This window comes from Podarcis raffonei, chromosome 3 (assembly GCF_027172205.1).
Source record: "Podarcis raffonei isolate rPodRaf1 chromosome 3, rPodRaf1.pri, whole genome shotgun sequence".
Taxonomy (NCBI): Eukaryota; Metazoa; Chordata; class Lepidosauria; order Squamata; family Lacertidae; genus Podarcis; species Podarcis raffonei.
Window position 1 is genome coordinate 16,385,732 of NC_070604.1, and position 22,561 is coordinate 16,408,292.

The following is a 22,561-nucleotide window of genomic DNA, read 5'->3' on the forward strand; positions in this document are numbered from 1 at the left end:
GAATCATAGAATCACAGGGTAGATCGAAACACTGGGGGGATGCTATAAATAAGTCAGAAATTAAATCGTTGTAGAAAAAAAATCCCTATGGAAAATCATGTTTTTCAAATTTCCTGCTCTCTATCGCCATCTGGTGTTGCATGTTTATAGTGCATTCAAATCACGGTTTCTTTACTGATGTTGCTAAGTCCATAAAATTGTAGAGTTGGAAGGGACCATGAGGGTCCTCTAGTTCAACCCCCTGCAAATCAGCAATCTTTTGCCCAGCATGGGGTTTGAACCCACAACCCTAAGTCTCATGCTCTATCAACTGAGCTATCCCAAGTATATGTGACCAGAAGTGGGTGTGTCTGCTCCATATCATGTGGCAATTTCTAATGGTTTCTTGCAGGGATGGGGAGTAGGACTGGGCAATATCTGGTTTTCAACATCACGATATAGTACCAGCTAAACATGGTGATATATCACAATGTGTGAAATATGGATGGAACTATGTTGAGGTGAACAGTAGGGCTGGTTGATATCTGGTTTTCAGCAGCAACCTGCAAGGGTTGTAGGTTCCTTCATACGGGAAGATAAGAGACCTAACGGGTATGTTTTGGCCATCACAATGACATAAACCTTAGATCAGCTCATGCCCTCAGTTCTTAGTGTCTATAAAATTGCACAAGTGTCTTGCTAGTCCTTTATTGCTGCATTGACTAAAGAGTATAATGGCATTTATCAATTACTGTGGCACTAAGAGCCATTCTGGTTTTCAGATGTGCCACCAGGATGATGCATTAAGACTTTGGGATGCTTCTGTTGGTAAGTGTTGTTTTAAAGAAAAATTATTGTGTGCATTGAAGAAGGCTCTAGCATTGTTTTGCTTCCCCTAGAGGTAATCCAATTATATCCCAAAGTGCTGGGATATTTGTTGTCTGTGTCCAGACAGAACATCAGATTAAAAGATGAAGAATAGTAACAGGCTCTGAATGAAAAATGTTTGCTCCATTATGCAGCCATAATTCCTCACCTAGGGGATTAATGCTTGGCTCACACGTGAGAATATATATCTTATTCAGATCAATGACACAGCCTGTTTACACTACTGGCTGTTTTGGGTCCTGTCCTAAGGTACAAACACCTAGGCCTGTTGAGAAAAAGAGACCATTTTATTATACCCCAATACGGCAATAGATTCAGGAGAGAGGAAAGACCTTCGCACAACATAAAGTTAATTGATGCAATCCTTTTCCACAAAGTCTGGTGATAAGAACTAGCTCTAAAAGGTGATAGGCACTTTCATGGCAGGTCAGCCTATCAACAGCTAGGTAAAGGTAAGGGGACCTCTGACCATTAGGTCCAGTCGTGGCTGACTCTGGGTTTGCGGCGCTCATCTTGCTTTACTGGCTGAGGGAGCCGGCGTACGGCTTCCGGGTCATGTGGCCAGCAGGACTAAGCCGCTTCTGGCGAACCAGAGCTGCTCATGGAAACGTTGTTTACCTTTCCGCCGGAGTGGTACCTATTTATCTACTTGCACAGAACCTCTGCCTCTGGATAGCAGTTGCTGGTAGGTAAGTAGCATGGAAAGGCAAGCACTTTCAAGCCCTGCTTGGGGGCTTATGTACAGGGATAGCCTAACTTCTCTTCTCTGTGCTCTGGTAACCTCCAGGTTAGATTACTGCAATGCATTAAACGTGGAGCTGCCTTTGAAGATGGCTCAGGAACCACAGCTTGTGCAGAATTTGGTGGCTGGCTCATAGGGGCAAGATGTTCAGAGCACGTAAAGGTAAAGAACCCCTGGACGGTTAAGTCCAGGTAAAGGCGACTATGGGGTTGCGGCGCTCATCTTGCTTTCAGGCCGAGGGAGCCGGCGTTTGTCCACAGACAGCTTTCCAGGTCAGCATGACCAAACCGCTTCTGGTGCAACGGAACACTGTGACAGAAACCAGAGTGCACAGAAATGCTGTTTGCCTTCCCGCCGCAGTAGTACCTATTTATCTACTTGCACTGGTGTGCTTTTGAACTGCTAGTTGGCAGGAGCTGGGACAGAGAAACGGGAGCTCACCCTGTTGTGGGGATTCAAACCGCCAACCTTCTGATTGGCAAGCCCAAGAGGCTCAGTGGTTTGGACCACAGTGCCACCCGCATTCCCTCTTAGCTCAACTACACTCACTATCAACTAGTTTATGGATGCAAATCAAAGTACTGTTTTCAACCTATGAAAGCCGCATGCAACTTCAGGCCCCAGTACCTCAAGGACTGCCTCTCCTCATATGAACCAAACTGGACCCTGCATTAATTAATTATTATTAATTAAATAATTATCTGAGGCTCTTCTCCAGGTGCCCCCTCTGGGATGAAGAAGGTGGTGAGAGAACAGGCCTTTTCAGTGATGGTTCCCCACTTATGGACTATTCTCCACAGGGACGCATGCCCACTGCCATTACTATCTGTTTTTAGGCACCATATATTAACTTATCTTTTAGTGGGGTTGAACTTTGAAATTTCTGTCTCCAGAGAATCCTTTGCACACTGAGTTTGTGCGCTGAGAAAAACCCCAAGGGTTTTCTGTTGCAGTGGTTCTGTGTCTTGCAGAAGATTTGGAGGCATGCGCCATATGGTGTACCTTCAAATTCATAAGGAGCAGGGGCGAGGCCTGCTGGGTCACATTGTTAACCCCGCAGAAACTGAGACTGCGCACATGAGAACACATAAAAGATTGTGCTTTCAAGGGAAAGCTGAACAGATACCAAGAGGCTTGAAAGTTGGCCAATTAAGAGAGAGCACACAGATTGTGTTAAGAAATTTTATTTGGGTCTGTGATGAAAGCACATAAATTACAAGTGGAAGAAACATCATGCCACAAAATTGCATAGGATTCTTACAAAAAAAATGTGAATTATGCCTCTAAAATGGTGAGAAACTGAAATTATATACATGGTAAATGAGAGGATTTTCTTAACTGAAAGCAAGTCACTATTTCCAACCAGCCAATCACATACAGGGTTTGGCAATCTACAAGAGCAAGGTTAGTTTTGAAAGAAAGAGAAGCTATGTCCCCTTGAAGTTCTATTAATGAAATCTCCTACAGCCATGTGAGATTCATAATGTCTGATGTTTATGAACTAAAATTCGGTTGAAGCTAATAAAATCAAATGAAAAGTTTCTCAGTAGTGTGAAGAGATCAGGAGTGTAGGTTGAAGTTCAGTGTAATACAACGCAGCTCTATTCTCTAAAGCAGAAATGTCCACAGTATATTATTTCCACATGTTCAACACTTAACAAGGCAAATACATAAAAGGCACAAGACTCTCACATCATAGACTCCTTTTTCATTACCTTACTTTATTTCAAGTAATATTAATGGTAAATGATATATCACTGTAAGTTTGAACAAATGCAAGATATACAATATTCCACACTAAACTACAACTGCAAAAGGGGCACTGTACAGATATTTTAAAAAGTAAGGACAGTCAATGGTCAAATACAAATGTACTGAAAACCAACTACATCTGATAATATACTCTGTTCAAACCATTAACTTTTATTTCATAAATTAAAAAGCTCATCAGTATTTCTCCTAGACTATTTGAAGCTGCTGTATACAAGCACATCGAAGAAATAGTCTCAGAATCGTTGTGAATACTGCTATTTATTTTATCTTACCTAACCTAAAACAAATTTATTGAACCTTTATCTTATAAAATGCAGCATTAAACTTTGACCCTTCCAGGTTTTGTATTTAACGATTAATAAGAGTGATCTTCAAAGTGCAAAAGTAGAATAAATGACAGGAGTCATATTCTTAAAATCAAAATGAAAGTCTCTGTTTAGAGTTAGGTCCTCTAAATTATATTTCCTCTCGTGTGTTGTAAATTAAGAGAAAAAAAATACTGTTCAGCCAAAGTTTTATTTCCCTATGTACACTTAGCATTTAACTTGAAACTTAAGTTTGATCTCTATTTATTGCTTACATTTAAATAAAATAAGTTATTTCTACTGAACTCCTGAGGGAAAGCAAACTACATATATGCTGTTAGGCATTAAGTCTTTATTATTATCAGGACAAAATTTAGTGTTTCAATATCATCCACAAAGTAATTCTATTGAGTTTAGAGGGGCTATAACCTTTCTAAGGTTAATGGTATAAATAAATTGCAGGATAAGAACTGATGTGTTCACCCTCCATATCCTTCTGTCTATTTTCTTTTCACAAATTCTCCAGCTCTGAAATATCTGAGTTTTATATACATTTTGGAGACGGCATTTCCTACATGCATACCACACATTTTTGAAAACTATGGAAGAGGTGTTTGCATGTCAGATACCACAGTCCAAAACATTTCAACAACAGATCACATGATGCAACCAAAAATAATAAATTGAAAACAATGCCCTCGGATCCACCCATTTATAATTGAAAACAATATACAATAGTAAGTTAAAAGATTCTTGTGATTTGAAGGTTGCTTTGTAAAGGTGCCCATTGAAATATTAGCTCTGATCCCTGAAACTTCTTTATTTTGTCACAAGGGAAGGCTCCCAGTGAGAACTTGCATGCTCTCTTCATACACAGTGGTTTGTATATGTTTGTGTGTGTGTGCATACACATCTATGTGAACCCACATCACACAGGAAGCATACATAAACACATGTCTCCTTCCTGAAGAGATTTCAGCTGGGAAAGTTAACTAGTCACCACGGCTTCAACAGAACATCTCAAAGCAGATATATTGTCAACAACACAAGCAACTGGTTCTTGGAAAGCAAATAAAATAAAATCAGTGCAATTATCAAGATGATACAAGCTTTCAAGGTGCAAAGGAGGAAATAAATGGCTATGGGTGTTATGATAATGTTCGGAATTTCTTTTTCAGCCACTGCTGCTTCACAGAGAGGTCTATGAATGTTTACTTTCATAAAACATGCTGGTCCCCACTGAAAGCTCCAAATTGCACATGGCCTGGCCAAAGCAGCCAGGGAAACAGCAGCACTGGCCTGTTGATCTACCCCCCCCCCAAACGGTAACGAAACAAAGAAGGCTTACAAACAACATAGACTTTCATCAACCATTCTTTTTAGAAATGTGTGCTGTCCCTACAGATGTCTCCTATATCTGAAGATGCCCTATTCACATCAGGAGAGTATCTGGAGAACATGGTGGGGACTTCTGCACCATGGTAATTTAGGTATGTGGCCTTGGAGGAGTTGCTAGAGGGGTGTATCAAATACTTTCCCTGGATTATCTTCCAGCTCCTCATTCTGCTGTGGCTTATGGTTGACTTTCCCACCATCGGATGCCAGGGGAGAAGTGGCAGAGCTGTGGTCTCCATCTTCACTAATTTTGCCTTTCATTGCCTCTTGAACAAATTCCAGGATTTCCAATGGGAGTCTTTTGAATTTGTCTTGGTATTCTTGATCGAGATCAGCCTGTAACTGGAAATAACAGCAACACCATCGTAAGTAATGCAATAGGCAATGATTGACCATCCGTGTTCTTCAAGCAATGTGGGCGGGGAAATGCATGGGGAAAATGAGATTTTGGGGGATTTTTCTAGGGGTGAATTCTGAGGGTGGGAGTAAACTTACCACCAATTGCACTGCACTCCTCTTGATCCTGCAGGGTCATTTCTAGGTATCTGGAGAGGGGAAATGGCAACCCCCACCGAGGGCCGCACTTCCCCCTAGAACATCCCCTCTGAATATGTGACATAGTGTCACTCGGAGGGGCAAAACAAGCAGTGGAAAGGGAATTTTGCTCCATCCCAAGCCAACAGATTGACTAGAAGCTGTTTAAAAGTTAAAGGGAAGCCCTCAGACCACCTCTGAAAATATCTCCACACCCTAAAATAATATGACCTCCACCCTTCCTTGAAAAAGTTTCTGAAATTCCACCTACACCTTTGCAGAAGGTAGGGTGAGGTGTCAAAGCTCTGATTTACGTAAACAAAAACTAATTTAGTATTATAAATCTGTGCCTAGGGTTCATTTCAACTAAATCTCTGCTTTCCAGCATGCTGGCTGATGCTACTACAATGTTTCTGAAACTATACTGAAACAGGGAGGCTGTTTTATAAGAAGCAAAATGATTATTTCCTGTAATAATGGGAGCCATGCTTTTAATGAGAGGTTTCCAATGAAGTTTCCGTTTCACATCTATGCGAAATGAACGATGGTTTCATATAGTTTTGGGAGCCCTTTCCCCTTATCGAATGCAACCATCATACCCGAGTGTTCGCTTAGCTGTTATGGAATGTTCGTGAACATTCAAACTGTCCACTGTTGGCCCAAAAGGCTTAAGCAGTACAATGTGTTGATGATTTCAGCAGAGAAGGGAGAAAACAGAAGTACTGAATTTGTTGGCCAACACATACCATTCACATATCAATCTCATACAAATGCACATGATTTCAGGGTGCGGGGATACTTAAAGAGGTAGCCTAAGGACTCCCCCACTTTAACTTTCAAACAGTATGTTATATCTACCTATCTTTTGATCTATATTTGAGATATAGTTTGACACAGCATGTGAGTGGCATGTAATGTGAGAGAGACAGTTGGAAGGAGGGACAATGCATGAGAATATATGGGGAAATAGGCACATAGCATTATGTGACTCTGTTCCCTCCATCATCAGCACCTCCTCATCCATCGAGTACCGCCATTCAAAGCAGCTGCAGTCTTGTGTCTCTATTTGATATTACGATGTTGGATTCCAAAAGCTGGAATCGCTGGAACCACTGTTTAATAAAACAAATGAGTTCAATATGTGCTCAGGGAGATACTGGTGAAGGTGGCTCGGGTTGTGCGTGGCTGTTCAAGACAAAGGCACAAATCAGGCTTCTGAAGTCTTTCCTCCAATATAGGAGCATCCTCAAGAGGTAAGCTGGTTATTGCAGCGGTCCCTATTAAACCTTTCATCCTGGCGTGTGTGGGCTGGAAGGGGCTTTTATTACACCTGGCTGATCTTCAGGGGATGTTGCTACATATCGGTGTACTCTTGGTGTATTGTCAAGTACATAAAAGATGATACAGCTTGAGTGGGGGAAAAGCACTCCCTTTGGGCTGCTTCAGAAGTTATATTTTTCTGACTCTTAGTTTTACCTGTGTTGTACATGGACTGGGATGCCGGGTAGCCAGTCCTATACTACATGAGGTGAAAATGTACTTTTGATAAGGGTTTCAAAATAGATGTTGATCCCACATGCCCTGTAGTGGCACCATTCCAGGCAGAAGTCCCCGTCTGTCCAAGGAAAGTCCCTAAAATTCATGGATGCTCATGTTTTACTCAATCACATTCCAACACTGTAAGATTTGATGGAGGAGCAACATAACTAGACTTGATGTGCCCTACCGGTGATCAAAAAACTAGTGTTAAAACACTGAAAGGAGTGAGTACCCTCCAGATTGCTCAGTGGTTAGAAGGCTTATCTAGTCTTGCAACATATGAAAAAGTTGCCTTCAGCAGGTGGCACAAAGAGAACAAACACTCAGACACTGGGGATCCATACTTGGGATTGTTTGCATGAAGCACATATCAAGCGAGGTCTGATAAAGCCTATTCCTTCCTGCCCCTGTTTCCCCAGTATAGTGTGAGGTGCTCCAGAGAGACTGAAGGCTCTCTCTAGATCACATGAGTGGAAGGAAAGGGGTTCAGATATAACCTTCAAGTGATTGTTCCCCTACCCTTTGACATACACCCTGTTAATAGCAATTGAAGAACTTCTAATTGAAAGTGTTTGAAAAATCTCCTCTGTCCAACTGTTGTAGTTGCACACATGTCAAAAAGTAAAAGACACATCATATTTCAAAATGGAATAGTGGGCTAGGCACCTTGTAAATACAATATTACATGACATAACTCATCAGCAGAAGGAGCCTGTGAGCTCCGCTTCCACCAAGTAACAGCTCCACTGAGACTCATTTTTTTATATAAATAGCAATTAAAAATGCTTTACAATGCTGTAGATGAAGCCAGCTCAAACGAGGGAAAAAACAAACAAGAGGCAGACAATTAAAGTCCAAAAGCAACAGGGAGATGGATCAAACCGCCCATTGTAATATTACTGTGGTGTTCCCAAGGCATAGCAGCTTACAATATTTTCTTAAGTGGAAAGCCTGCTATAATCATGCTCTAATATGAGAACTGCCAAGATTTTTCCATACATAATTGAAAAAACAGTTGATTTCTTTTCTGCATTGCAGAGATGCTCAGTTCAGAACAGATGCAATATGACATTTCCAGGCAGAGGATGCAACTGGAGGTGCAAGGGTGAGAAAGAAAATTGTGTAATGTGAGATAGGCTTAGCGCTGATCTTAAAACTGGTTGCTTTTCTTGATCACTGAATAGATTGGTTCTTGAAATCATCCCTTCGCTTCTTATCGGTTTCAGTTCTACCTCTCCACTTTGATTCTCCAACCTTCTGCATCTCATCTCTTATTCTATTATGCAGTGGGATGACCATTTGCTATTTTGTTACAGGAAAAAGGACACTGACAAATATTGAAAAAAGGGAAATGTTTGAAATTAATCCTCCTCTACAAGACATTGATTGCACCCTGGCTTGACCTTTGACAAAGTTCTCACTATGCCTCCTAGTCGAACAGATATATGGGAGCCAAACATATAAAGTTGACATGATCAGGGCTCTGTTTCTGACATTTTGTAAACATGCCGCCCAGGAGAACAAAAGCACAGTTAAATAGCAAGGAGAGCAGCTAAGCCAGAGCAAACACGGATGACAACAAAAGCCCTTTAGTTGTTTGACATTAGCATGCACACCTTAATTGTATTTTCCTCATCCTCTGGTCCAGAAAAAACAATCCTACCTTGTGATCTACTGAAGGCTTGTTGCATGTATTCTACTTAACTGTTAGCTGCTGCACCAAGAGGATCCACACTTATTTAAGAAGCTGTAAGTCCTATATTTGGGACGCAGGTGGTGCTGTGGGTTAAACCACAGAGCCTAGGACTTGCCAATCAGAAGGTCAGCGGTTCGAATCCCTGTGACGGGGTGAGCTCCCGTTGCTCGGTCCCTGCTCCTGCCAACCTAGCAGTTTGAAAGCACGTCAAAGTGCAAGTAGATAAATAGGTACCACTCCGGCAGGAAGGTAAACAGCGTTTCCGTGCGCTGCTCTGGTTTGCCAGAAGCGGCTTAGTCATGCTGGCCACATGACCCGGAAGCTGTACTTCAGTCCATTGGCCAATAAAGTGAGATGAGCACAGTAACCCCAGAGTCGGCCACGACTGGACCTAATGGTCAGGGGTCCCTTTATCTTTAAGTCCTATATTTAAGAAATAGATGGGTTTTCTATATCAGAAGTTCACTGAACTTCAGATCTCAAGCTTCAGATCTTTTTGGGAAATCCCTTGGCTATTGATGGAACCCCACCCTTCAGGACATCTGAGAATGGGCATGGTAAACCTTTTCAAGTCTCACTGGTTTCAGTCCAATAGTTAAGACTCAGAAATGACTCCCATTTAAAAATGGGGATTTATTAAAGTGTCTGGGCAGATCATGCCTTACATTTCTAGCACGCTTTGTAGAGATGAGCGATAGTGGGCATCTCCTACCAGATGGGCAAGGAGGATCAAATCAGATTTCAGAAAAGGGGTAAGCTCTTGAAATATGCAGCCGTCCAGCTCAAGAACTGGATTTTGTTCTAATATTGACTCAGCCACGGGATCAGAAACACACAAAACATCTTTGTGTGCTGGAGTATCCAATTATGTAAGCCTTCACCTACAATCTGAAGTGGTAAAGATGAGACAGAGGATGACCCCAGCAGGGCCAGAGTTGACATGTCTGTTTCAGGAGAAGTACCTCAAAACTGCTTTTCAGCAACTCATAGCTTGTGCCGGTGCTGATGGAGAGAAATAAGACCCTGTGTTTCTCTGCTGTACACAAAACTAAAGATAAAAGTGGGAATGGCATTAGACACTTGGTGTAGTAAGGCAAAGGAAATTTGTGGCAGGAAGCTGCTCCACATTCACAGCTAATGAATTGCTGATTAGGTTAGTTCCTGGATCAGAAATAGATGTGGTGAACAGAAAAAGGGTTGTTAAAATCTATCCTTTACTTCTCCTGAATCATTTAAGAATATCTAATGCCCCCACTTTCTCAGCACAAAGTGCACAGGCCCAATGCTACTTTGCAACAATGATTCCCAGACCTCGCTGCTGTAATTGACAAAATGTAATTGCAATTGACAAAACATACAGCTTCCTTGACCCTCGTCTAACAAGCCGGCTAAGCGATGTACAGAGTAAGCGAGTTTTCCCCCTGCAGCTTTTCATTCCCAGATTCATTTCATTAGTTCGACATAGGAAGGGGACAAAAGGCAAGTTTATACTGCATATGAATTGTACTAAGCACATTGAGCCACACTGAAAGAAAAAGGGGAGCAGAAGTCAGATGTCAGTGGACTTAGACAACCACTCTTAACAGAAAACAGGCATGTTTTCACCTCCGCAGAAGAGAATAAAAAGGCTTTTGCATAATTAGTGGAAGACCGATATAGCATTATCTCAAAGACTCATGCTACACTTCTTCCCCTGCTGCTACACTTGTCCTAATGGAAAGCCAGCATAAAATGCATGGAAATTCATGGAAATTGTGTCCAGGCAACAGAACAAAGGAAATTTCAGATTATATAAGGACAAATTGGTGCTCAAAATGTAGAATGGAAATTATTTGGTTTAAAGATGCCAGCCGTGCTTGCTGAGCTTAGATACAGCTTTGCAATGATTGCTTCAAGAAGAGGCGACCATTACAATCCCCCATTTTTTTCTCCAGCTTGGATTAAAATCTGAATGGGAGAAGAATTCCTGCCTCCTCCATCCCCTGCTCAACCTGTTCCCAAAGGTTGTTTTTTTTTTTAAAGGAAGAATGGATGAATGAATGAATGTAGAAAGACACATAGAATGAATAGATCTTCTAGCCAAAGCTACCTTCCAATAATAATGACAACTGTGCAAATCTGTTTTAAAGAATTATACACAGAGAAATGATTAGGCACAGATAATGTGCAGAATATCTTTCCACTGATGGACACAGGGGGAAATAAATCCTGGATGCTCCTGCTGAAGGACCATTTTCAAATTTTGCTGAACAATTAGGGGAACAGAGGCACAGAAAGGGATGCAGGTGGCGCTGTGGGTTAAACCACAGAGCCTAGGACTTGCTGATCAGAAGGTCAGCGGTTCGAATCCCTGCAATGGGGTGAGCTCCCGTTGCTCGGCCCCTGCTCCTGCCAACCTAGCAGTTCGAAAGGACGTCAAAGTGCAAGTAGATAAATAGGTACCACTCTGGCAGGAAGGTAAACGGCGTTTCCGTGCGCTGCTCCGGTTCGCCAGAAGCGGCTTAGTCATGCTGGCCACATGACCCGGAAGCTGTACGCCGGCTCCCTCAGCCAATAAAGCGAGATGAGCGCTGCAACCCCAGAGTCAATCATGACTGGACCTAATGTTCAGGGGTACCTTTACCTTTACCTTTAGAGGCACAGACAACAAAATATTTCCAAGTCATCTAAGCTCTGTGCTGTGCCAGGCTAGTGAAGGGTGACACAAACACTTATTTTAACTGACCACAAAGCAGCACAACACCTTTTTTAAAAATGATCACTGTCAAACAGACACATTGAATGCTCAGCTTACAGCTCATCCAACACCCCTAGCGCCTAACAAAGGATTAAATCAACAACACTCACCCTAGGCTCTGAAATACACTGCAATATGTTTGTAGGCTCCTTTTGTGTAGCAACACAAAACCACTGCCCATGTCTCTTCATGCATACAAGTCATCTCCCACTTTTAAGGTACAAACCTATGTACGCTTTCCAGGCAGTAAAACCTACTAGACACAACTGTCAAGTAGAAGCATGCAACTTAATGATTCTTTGAAAGGCTTTCTAAAATTATGTTACCATTTTGGCCAGCTTTGGGGGTGGGAGGGAAGAGACTGAAGAAATTCATACTTATGTTGGCAAATGCTAAATCGAATTGCCTAAGATGTAAACTGCTGCAATTTATCCTCATGTTTTGCCTATGCATTGATCAGTATTTGTGTAAGGTTTTTCTCTTCTATACAGACATATACAAGGTGAGGAATATATAGCCTTCAGCTGAGAGGACAGGCTCAATTTAGCCTCTCCAAACACTCTGGGCAGCATGCTTTCTTGCTTTATGTCACATTGTCCCTTTGCAGGACAACAATGCAATATTCCTTCTCTTCTGCTATTTGCCTGACCTAACTGGACAGCCCCTCTCCTGCAAGACAAGAAGAATGAACTGAAACAAAATGAAGGAAAAGGTCTGCAAAGTGACAATGGGGGCAGTCGTACCACCATTAGCATAAGCCAGATGACTGATTTTCTTCCTGGAGCAATGCAGCCTGAAGAGAATATTTGGAGAACATGTGGCCCTCTAGATGTTGTTGGACTCCTAGAACATCTGATGGGTCACAGGTTCCTCATTCCTCTTCTAAAGCCATAAAAAGAGGAAAGGGAAGGGAAGGAATATTGGCATAAGGGAGACAGCATCATTCACACTGTCAATTAACTTGGTTTCTGTAGCAATGGTATCTACAAGCCACACTGCAGTTGCAATGCCTGCTGTAAGAGAAGCATCGTGTATTTTGAGTGTGGGAGAAATGCAATCCCCTTAACAGAAACTGTATCATGAGAGAAGATGTTTGGCTCTTGGGCTAATGACATTAACTGCACACGCGTGAAGAAAACAAAACATGGCAGACCCAAAGGGATGAACATCCTTTGACCTGCTTTAAACTGTGAGATAATGCTAAGGTGATGACACCCAGCACCTTAGATTTGCAGCAGCTGCTTTATTTGGCCAGGGTTTATCAAGTGATAATTGCAGATCTCAACTGAGGAGTGCAACCAGGACCTCACATTTATTTTACTGACTACTAATGAAGTAGAGGGATGCGAAAGTCCCTCTACTAATGAAGTAGAGGGACGCTGTGGTCTAAACCACTGAGCCTCCTGGGCTTGCTGATCAGAAGGTTGGCAGTTCAAAACCCCATGTGGGGGTTGAACTCCCATTGCTCGGTCTCAGCTCCTGCCAACCTAGCAGTTCGAAAGCATGCACAAAAGTGCAAGTAGATAAACAGGTACCACTCCGGTGGGAAGGTAAATGGCGTTTTCCGTGCGCTGCTGTGGTTTCGCCAGAAGCAGCTTAGTCATGCTGGCCACATGACCTTTAAAAACTGTCTGCGGACAAACACCAGCTCCCTCGGCCTATAAAGCGAGATGAGTGCCGCAACCCCAGAGTCATTCACGACTGGACTTAACTGTCAGGGGTCCTTTACCTTTAATGAAGTAGAAAGGCCATTAATGTTTTGCTAAAAAAAAAAAAAATTCTCTAAAAACAGAATGTTGGTGGCTGAAGGCAAAATGATGTGACATAAGACCCAGGCAGATTGTTTTGTCCTAAAGCAGGGGAGAAGAAGAAAAAGCAAATTAGGTAAGGGAGTCAGTGTGGGAGGACTGATTGCAAAAAGCCGATCCAAAACATCTCTCAGCTGCTGCGTGTTCGTCTGATGACACTGGCTGCACATTGGCAAACTTCTTTTGACAAATGAGCACAGCTAGAAACCTACTTTTGAAAAGCAGAAATTGGAAGCTGAGGTTCAGAGGAATCTGAGCTCCATGCCAGCATCCAGAATGCATGCATGGAATACTAAACAGACTTCTTGTCCCTTGAATTAGGCACTTGATCATCACCAACACACACAGAGACACCCCCCCTTTTGAATATTGCTATTTCAATAATCGTATGCAAAATAGCTGTAGTCCCCAGGAAATCCTCTTTTTTTCCTCACCCCCGAACTGAATGACAAGTCATATTGCAGAGCCAGTATTCCTGGAAGAATGCTAAGCCTCTTGTCTGCGAGAGGAAGTCTTGAAGCGTAATTGTGCTCCTGGGCATAGTATCTCTTTTTACATTTGGGCAGGGGAATCTGCAGATGGCATTGTACAGCTTGCCGCGTTAGGCATCGCTGGGAGTATCTGTAGCATTTTTGGCAGAGAGTGGACAGGCACGAAGACAAGGAGACGGGAAAGGCTGAGGGGCCTTGTTCTCACAGAGCAGGATTAGAAGACCGTCTGGGCTGTACCACTCCAGACTGAAGGCGTTGCTCTCACTTTGAATGGGAAGGGAGGAGAGGGAACACAGCTTCACTGCTCAGGCAATGCTCCTGGTCTCACTACTCTGTGCTAGCAATATTTTCACACTAGTTCAGCTCTAGTCGAAGACACCCTGTCCCAACAGCTCAACTATGTACAGTGGTACCTTTGGTTAAGTACTTAATTCGTTCTGGAGGTCTGTTCTTAACCTGAAACTGTACTTAACCTGAAGCACCACTTTAGCTAATGGGGCCTCCTGCTGCTGCCGTGCCGCCGGAGCCCGATTTCTGTTCTTATCCTGAAGCAAAGTTCTTAACCTGAAGCACTATTTCTGGCTTAGTGGAGAGTGTAACCTGAAGCGTATGTAACCTGAAGCGTATGTAACCCGAGGTACCACTGTATATATCTTATTTGGGAAAGTGTACATCAACCTGGTTGCCTCAATCCCATCTCCACCTCACTTACACCCTGTTATAAACAGTTTTTTACCTTTTTGCAATAGTGAAGGGAAAATAGCCATCAAAAGGAGGTGTATTTCTTGGAGAGAGATATATCTGCTCAACATTTTGGCTTAGCTCTATTAAAATACTTACATTTTAATACGATCATTGACTAATTTGTGGAATAACAGGGTTGTCTTAATAGTTTTTAATGGTAGGGATGAGTTTTCCGGGCTTTAAAACTTTAAGTCATAGGTAAGCGATATACATGGGATGCGGGTGGCGCTGTGGGTTAAACCACAGAGCCTAGGGCTTGTCGATCAGAAAGTCGGCGGTTCGAATCCCCACGATGGGGTGAGCTCCCATTGCTCAGTCCCTGCTCCTGCCAACCTAGCAGTTCGAAAGCACGTCAAAGTGCAAGTAGATAAACAGGTACCGCTCCGGTGGGAAGGTAAACGGCATTTCCATATGAGCGCACAACCCCAGAGTCAGCCATGACTGGACCTAATGGTCAGGGGTCCTTAAGCAATATACAGCCCAGGAGCTGTGTATAGCATTTGCCTCATGCAGCCTGCCATTTGCCCCCTTGCTAAATTAGCTGCCAAAAATTGCTGCCATTGCTGAATTTGCTGCAGTTGTGATCAAATAGTGCACAAAAATCCAAATATTTGCTTCCTCCATTTTTGTGCATGAAATCTGTTGACACTAATTTTAAACTGAGATAGCAAGGCTTTGGGTTCAACAGTCATTCAGGCTTTCTCAGTCAACTATTTGGTATGGGCAGATTCCCACATAGTTAATTCTGTCCTCCTTCCCAGCCTAGTGGTTTGGAATGGGTGGGAAGGGCTCACGGGCATGTCAAGGGAGCTCACAGAAACAAGAAGCCTCTGAATCAATGTGACAAGATTCCCAACAAATACAAAAGCACATAAAACAGCTATAATTGTATAAAGAGAAATTACTGCAATAGATATTTCTGTAGTATGTTAAATGAATGTGTACACAAACAAAAAAGTGTTTGTTACTCAAGAAATGTTTCTTGAATATGCAATAGAAGGAAATAATATGAATAGAAAATGTTCTCAGGCTCATTTCCAGTGATCTGTTTCTTTTTCCAAAGGTTGAACAAACCTCCTTTGCTCACTTTACTTCGCGTTAATTTTTACTGCATATAAATTTAAATAAAGATTATTTCTACAGTGCAGCAATTAACAGATAGCCTAAAGACTTATTATTTCAAAGTAGATATTGTCAAATATATTTAAATAACAGCCATAGAAAATGTCAAATAATTAATTTCACTTAATCATAGGTGGTGGGGTTTTTTTTTATGTAAGCTAGTTAATTAATATAACCATATCATTGATGATTAATTGCAGGTGATGTATTTTGCTACGTTTCTGATGGTTATAGGAGGGAGCAGGATGGGAAAGAAATTAAGGTGTGCCAAAAATGAGAGGTGAACTCAGATTTCCCTAGTTCACAAGTAACATTAGGTCTATAGTGCCTAGAAAGTTGAAAACTAGCTAGGAAGAAGCAGTTTGGTGATGTTAAGCATGGGTTTGGATTCACCTCGCCTTCACTTGAACTGCTTGTGCCACCCTCCTACTTTACTGGAAATTGTCAGGAAAGCAAAGAAAGTTAGGTAGCAAAATGTGCAGGTACCTAGGCGATTTCTGTGAAGTGAGAGTGTGGTGTGGATACCTTGTATATTTTTTCTGGTATTGAGGAATGATCCCTGATGCTATTAGCAGTGTGTGTGTGTGTGTGTGTGAGAGAGAGAGAGAGAGAGAGAGAGAGAGAGAGAGAGAGAGAGAGAGGTGGGGAGAGATCTCCATCATTAGGGCCAGCAAGTCATAGCTGGGTTCCCATGGCAAGAGTAAAGTTGGTGCTGGTAGCTGTCTCTCTATTTCTGCCTCATGCTACCCCCACATAGCAGCTATTTCGTGATGGGCACCCCCAAAACTTTCTCAAAAGTCAACATGTACCCACTGGTCCCAAAGAGGCTGGTGATCCCTGAGCCAGCGTTATCTAGACAAATTGCTGCATTACCTCATACATGCCCAAATCCTGAAAATCAAAAAGTTGTCCAGTACTGTAGATAATTTTTGGTTATGCTGAGCTGCACTGCACATCCAGAAAAGATGGTGAAGCGTATTTAAGAAAATGTACAAAATCACCAGGATGTCACTGAGATAGGTTTTTAACCCAAACTGAATGTAAAACATTAAATCTAGATAATATGATTTTAATCTGAATTTAAAGTGCTTTGGATTCAGTTTTTATTGCAAATTGTGGATTCGTCCCTTCACCGTATGTCTGCTTACTTTGCTTGGACGAAAATAATTATATATAATTTTTTTTAAAGGAATGATTGCCTTGCCCTTGACACATGTTTGGAGAAAGGTACAGTTCCTGTCAGGTGCCCAGCAACAAAATGTGGCCATGAAGAAGTAGGGTAGTTTTAAAGCCAGCCTCTGGAGTGTCATAGCTGCTGATAAGGTTAATAAATTAATAAGTAGGTTATCCTAGAAAGTAAGGAACATGTCCTAATATAGCAAGAGATTCAACCACAGGAAACTATAGGGAAATATAATACTTCCCAAAGCAGTTAGCTATTATTCCCCCTGGATATGAAGAAAGCACAATTAGCTCAAATGCTTTTGGGACTGCTTGGATGAAAGCTCAAAAACTGACCTAAGGAACAGCTGGTGCTGTCCGGGAGCTGAGATGACATGGAACAAGTGGCAACAAAAGTAACTGTCAAGCTTTTCATTTGGGAGATGGAGACATTCTGTATTTCTGGTCTGAAATGTGTACAATGCTAAGAAAGAAAAAAAAAAACATTGAAAATTGGTCTGGGGCACACAGATAAGCTTATTGTTGGCCTGTTTCCTTTTGCTCTGTGGGTATGAAATGTGCTTGAACTAACCACATGCCAAGCTTGTTGTGTGAGATTAGGGGGAAAAGGTGTTTTTTGTTGTTGTTGTTGCTGTTGCTTTGCATGTAGATTTCCCAAGTTTTCTGCACCCTTAAAGATCCCTCCTCATTCAGTTCTAAGTGTTGGGAACGTTCCAGAAGAAACCCTTACAGATTTGGTGGGGCTGTGAAGAGGCTCGGACAACTTTGGAAACTGTTTTAACTTTGAATGAATAAATGAACACTTGCTACGGGTGACTGCGGAGGCAATAAGCTTTGCTATTTAGGAAAAAGGTAGCAGCTGCAGAGGCAGTTATGTCGTGAGAGGGCATAGGTGACAGCCCAAGGAAGTGTTGAAGAAGAAGAAGAAGAAGAAGAAGAAGAAGAAGAAGAAGAAGAAGAAGAAGAAGAAGAAGGTAGTTTGGATTTGATATCCTGCTTTATCACTACCCAAAGGAGTCTCAAAGCAGCTAACATCCTCCTTTCCCTTCCTCCCCCACAACAAACACTCTGTGAGGTGAGTGGGGCTGAGAGACTTCAAAGAAGTGTGACTAGCCCAAGGTCACCCAGCAGCTGCATGTGGAGGAGCGGAGACGCGAACCTAGTTCCCCAGATTACAAGACTACCGCTCCTAACCACTACACCACACTGGCTCCCAGTGTTGAGGCAAAACCTGAGGCTCTACATTTTCTAGAATGTGTACATACCGTTGTGGGTTTGGAGGGTCAATTGGATCCCTTCCGAACCTGTGATCTTGTGTATTTGGGGTAGAATCTTTAAGAGGAAACCAGCCAAACTAGTTCCTTAGTTAAGTTGATGGCTTTGACTGGCCAGTTAAGAACTGTGGTTTACAAGTCTTAGGAGCTCGCCATAGAGACAAATGGCACATATATTTTCCCACATCAACTGGCTGGATACTGGGGCATCCTTGGATGGAGAACAACAGGGTGTGTATTCCTCTGTGCTGGATTTGAGGTTTCCCCAGAAACCGAAGGGGGAATCAAGATCCATCCCTTCACAATTTTATTATTCCATGATCTGTTGGGGCCCAAATGCTGAAGAAGCTTAAGGGAGCTGGAAGTGGACAATTCTAGAGGAATCAAAACAACACACTGTTGGCAAGATGAGGCAGTCTTCCATATTGTGCACCATGTGTTTTACATCTTGTATTTTAAGAGCCGTTGCATGAAAATAAAGATGTTAAAACACAATCTGCCAAGCAAAATACTATCCTCTCCCATAAACTGTGCCGCAGTCAGATACGGAAGATGACAGCACACCAGGCAGAATTCCAGATCTATCAAGCACATATTGTCAAACGCGACAACGTGCACCCGGAGTAAATTATGGCATACTTCCTAGTATTGGATCATGACATTTACTGCAGCTCTTATTTAATTTAGGTGCCCTTACTTAGGCAAAGCTCAGAAGATGATGTGCTCCAATAAGGGCCGAACTACACATGTTGTTCTGTTGTGCAAAATTCTACCCCTCCCAACTCCCCCCCTCCTTCAGCCTACAAAATATATCTGTGGAGTCTGCAGACAAAAGAGGGAGGCCAGTGCGCAGGTGGCAAGTGCCTTAAAAAAGAAATGGCACAAAGGGAAACAATTATGCTGAAAATCCTATCTCAGATGCTATTTGTCAAAGCAGCAGCACTCGTGTGTGTGTGTGTGTGTGTGTGTGTGTGTGTGTGTATGTGTGTGTGTCTGAGAGAGAGAGAGAGAGACCCAATCTTCAGCAGACAACAGCACAGGGTAAAGGTAAAGGTAAAGGGACCCCTGAACATTAGGTCCAGTTGTGACCGACTCTGGGGTTGCGGCGCTCATTTTGCTTTATTGGCCAAGGGAGCCGGTGTACAGCTTCTGGGTCATGTGGCCAGCATGACTAAGCCACTCCTGGCGAACCAGAGCAGCGCACGGAAATGCCGTTTACCTTCCCGCTGGAGCGGTACCTATTTATCTACTTGCACTTTGACGTGCTTTCGAACTGCTAGGTTGGCAGGAGCAGGGACTGAGCAACGGGAGTTGCAACTTTGTCCCTCTCAGTTAAGTGTGTGTGTGTTTTAAGAGGTGCAAAATATTTCTCTCCCAGGAAATAATTTAAAGGGTATTACAGAAGCTAGCAAGTTAATCCTCAACTGCATACAATCATTTATAGAAATCCTTTTACGAATGGGACTTTCTAAACACACCTCTAAAAACTTTTTATTCATGGTTGTAGATGTCAGGTAGAATGAATGACTGTGCGATCATTTCAGACCATGGACCCACTTTTAGCACAAACATGGATTTTGGGGAACAACTTCTTTTTTTTTACCATATAGTCGTATGATTGCTGTGCTGCTATCTCAGCCCATCAGCTGAAGAGCAATGAACCAGATCATTTTCAAAGCAGTGCTGTTTATGAAGGATAACCAACGAGAGACTCTTGGTGGCAAAATGTATCTTGATTCTCAGAGTCCCACATTCTAGAAGTAAACATATTAATACTAGGGGCCACAATAATATGATCTGCATACATTTATAAACTGGACAACTGTCAGGGACTGCGTGGACACTGAGGAGTGGTGGCTGGATACTGATACTACTACTAGTAGTAATTTTATTATTTATACCCCACCCATCTGGCTGGGTTTCCCCAGCCACTCTAGGCGGCTTACAGCACATAAAAAAATTGTAAAACATTAGACATAAAAAAATTCCTGATACAGGGTTGCCTTCGGTCTTCTAAAAGTCAGATAGTTGTTTATTTCCTTGACATCTGATGGGGCGTTGGTGCCACTGCCGAGAAGGCCATCTGCCTGGCTCTCTGTAACCTCACTTCCCACAGTGAGGGAACGTCCAGAAGGCCCTCGGAGGAGGACCTCAGTGTCCAGGCTGAGCGATGGGGGTGGAGACGCTCCTTTAGGTATACTGGGCCGAGGCCATTTAGGGCTTTAAAGGTCAGCACCAACACTTTGAATTGTGCTCAGAAATGTACTGGGAGCCAATGTAGGTCTTTCAGGACTGGTGTTACGTGGTCTTGGCAGCCACTCCCAACAGAGCCGTAGCTAGGGGGTGGTAAGGAAGGCCCCTGCCTGGGGCGCAGGTGAGGGGACACAAAATCGGCTTTAAAATATGTCCATAAATATGTGTATTGGATTTTCTGTGAAAGAATTCATTACAAGGTTAAGTGTGTGAGGAATTGAATGGGGGGTTAGGGGTTGGAGGAGAGGCAGAAAGAAGAGCTAATTTGTCTGTGGCTAGGGGGCACAATCTGGACGGTTCTGCTAGGGGTGCAAGATCACTTAGCTACAGCTCTGACTCCTAGTCACCAGCCTGGCTGCTGCATTCTGGATTAGTTGTCGTTTCCGAGTCACCTTCAAAGGTAGCTCCATGTGGGCACCAGGAGAAGTGGGGTTGGCGACTGACTTGTAGGAAGGGATTAGTGATCTGGGGGAGCCTGAAACAGCTGGGAGATGGGAAGCAGAGGCAGGAGAAGCTGCAGGATTGGAGAGTGAAGGTGCAAGGAGGAGGGATAGAGAGGTCAGGCTGGTTTAGAGTCAAGGGCTTCTACACCTTCTCCTCCTGCCTCCACCTCTCCTGCCCCACTGTCTCCCAGGATCAGGAGAGGATTGAAGAGACAGGAGCAGAAATGGGTTAAATGCAGGTGGAGTCTTTGCCTGCTTGTGCGCATCTTGGGTGGGGGAGATACATAAGTTGAGGTCAAGGGTGGGCCTCTCTGTTGTGGCCACTGCCTCATCGGATGCACATCTAGGAGTAACTGAGAGGCATAGTGTTATGTACTGAGTTGAATAGGATCCAAAATGCAGCAGTCTGGTTGGTCCTAGAACAATAGGATCCAGAATGCAGCAGTCTGATTGGTCTGCAGGAGCCACCCAATCCAACTCCGGGTAGAAGTGAATCTGCAACCTGATTGGCCTACAGGAGAATCCCAGAATTAGCCAATCACGTGGGGCCCATTGTGTAAATAATGTATATAAAGCAGACATTTCGGGGGAACTTCCATTCCTCACTACTCTGAGCTGAATAAAGAGCATGAAATCCACACTCGACTCTGAGTATATTTCACCTAGGACAGATGGACATGCCTTTTCCTAACTTGTAAGTGTACTTTTGACAATCAAGAGCTAATTCCTCCCTCTAGACATTCCTTGTCTGACAGCACCATGACACCAACACAGTTCAATCAGCTAGGAGCTCAAGAGAACTAAAGGAAGTAGGACAAAAGAAAAGAGCCCTCACCTAAAAAAAACCTATAGTTCCTCTGGTTCCCAGCCGCAGTTAAAGGAGGACAAATGGGACATGCAACAAAATGTTGCAGTGGGGAGTGCCCTAGCCAGCCATTTCTATGATTCTCCTCGCCGTATTTCCTCTGAGCCTGGTTTCCATTCCCCCCCCCCAACAGTTAGCATTTTGTGCCCACTGAGCAGGCTCAGTCCACATTAGGCTGCGAGCGCGGGTGGTGCTGTGGGTTAAACCACAGAGCCTAGGACTTGCTGATCAGAAGGTTGGCTGTCCGAATCCCTGCGACGGGGTGAGCTCCCGTTGCTCAGTCCCTGCTCCTGCCAACCTAGCAGTTCGAAGGCACGTCAAAGTGCAAGTAGATAAATAGGTACCACTCCGGCGGGAAGGTAAACGGCATTTCCGTGTGCTGCTCTGGTTCGCCAGAAGCGGCTTAGTCATGCTGGCCACATGACCCAGAAGCTGTACGCCATCTCCCTTGGCCAATAAAGCGAGACGAGCACCGCAACCCCAGAGTCGGTCACGACTGGATCTAATGGTCAGGAGACCCTTTACCTTTATCTTCCAAATGTAGGCTAGAAGAGCACACTCATGCTAAACTAGTGGAAGTGCTATCACAGCTCCACATCCAGTGATTCACAAATGAGGAGAAGCTCTCCATGGCGCTGTTACGTATTTTCAACAAGACAGCACAGGAAAACACTGCCTCGTTTTCCCTTAGAAAAATTCCATGTTGGGAAGTAACAAATGAGAGGCTGATGCCAAAATAAATTTTTTTCCTTATTCAAAACAAAGCAGAGGAGACTCGTGTGCCTCCCCAC

General features: G+C 43.2%; 1 protein-coding gene across 2 annotated transcripts in view; it reads right to left on the minus strand.

Annotated features, from left to right (window-relative positions):
• Positions 1-2,777: 2,777 nt before the first annotated feature.
• PLCB1 (phospholipase C beta 1) overlaps positions 2,778-22,561 on the minus strand; it is a 458,785-nt gene continuing 439,001 nt past the window's right edge. Inside the window, exon 32 of one of the 2 annotated variants that reach the window (XM_053380655.1) lies at positions 2,778-5,424. In XM_053380655.1, coding sequence (XP_053236630.1) covers positions 5,200-5,424 — 225 coding nt within the window. In that variant the 3' untranslated portion in view covers positions 2,778-5,199. The remainder of the gene's footprint in view (positions 5,425-22,561) is intronic. The other variant, XM_053380656.1, reaches the window with a different exon arrangement.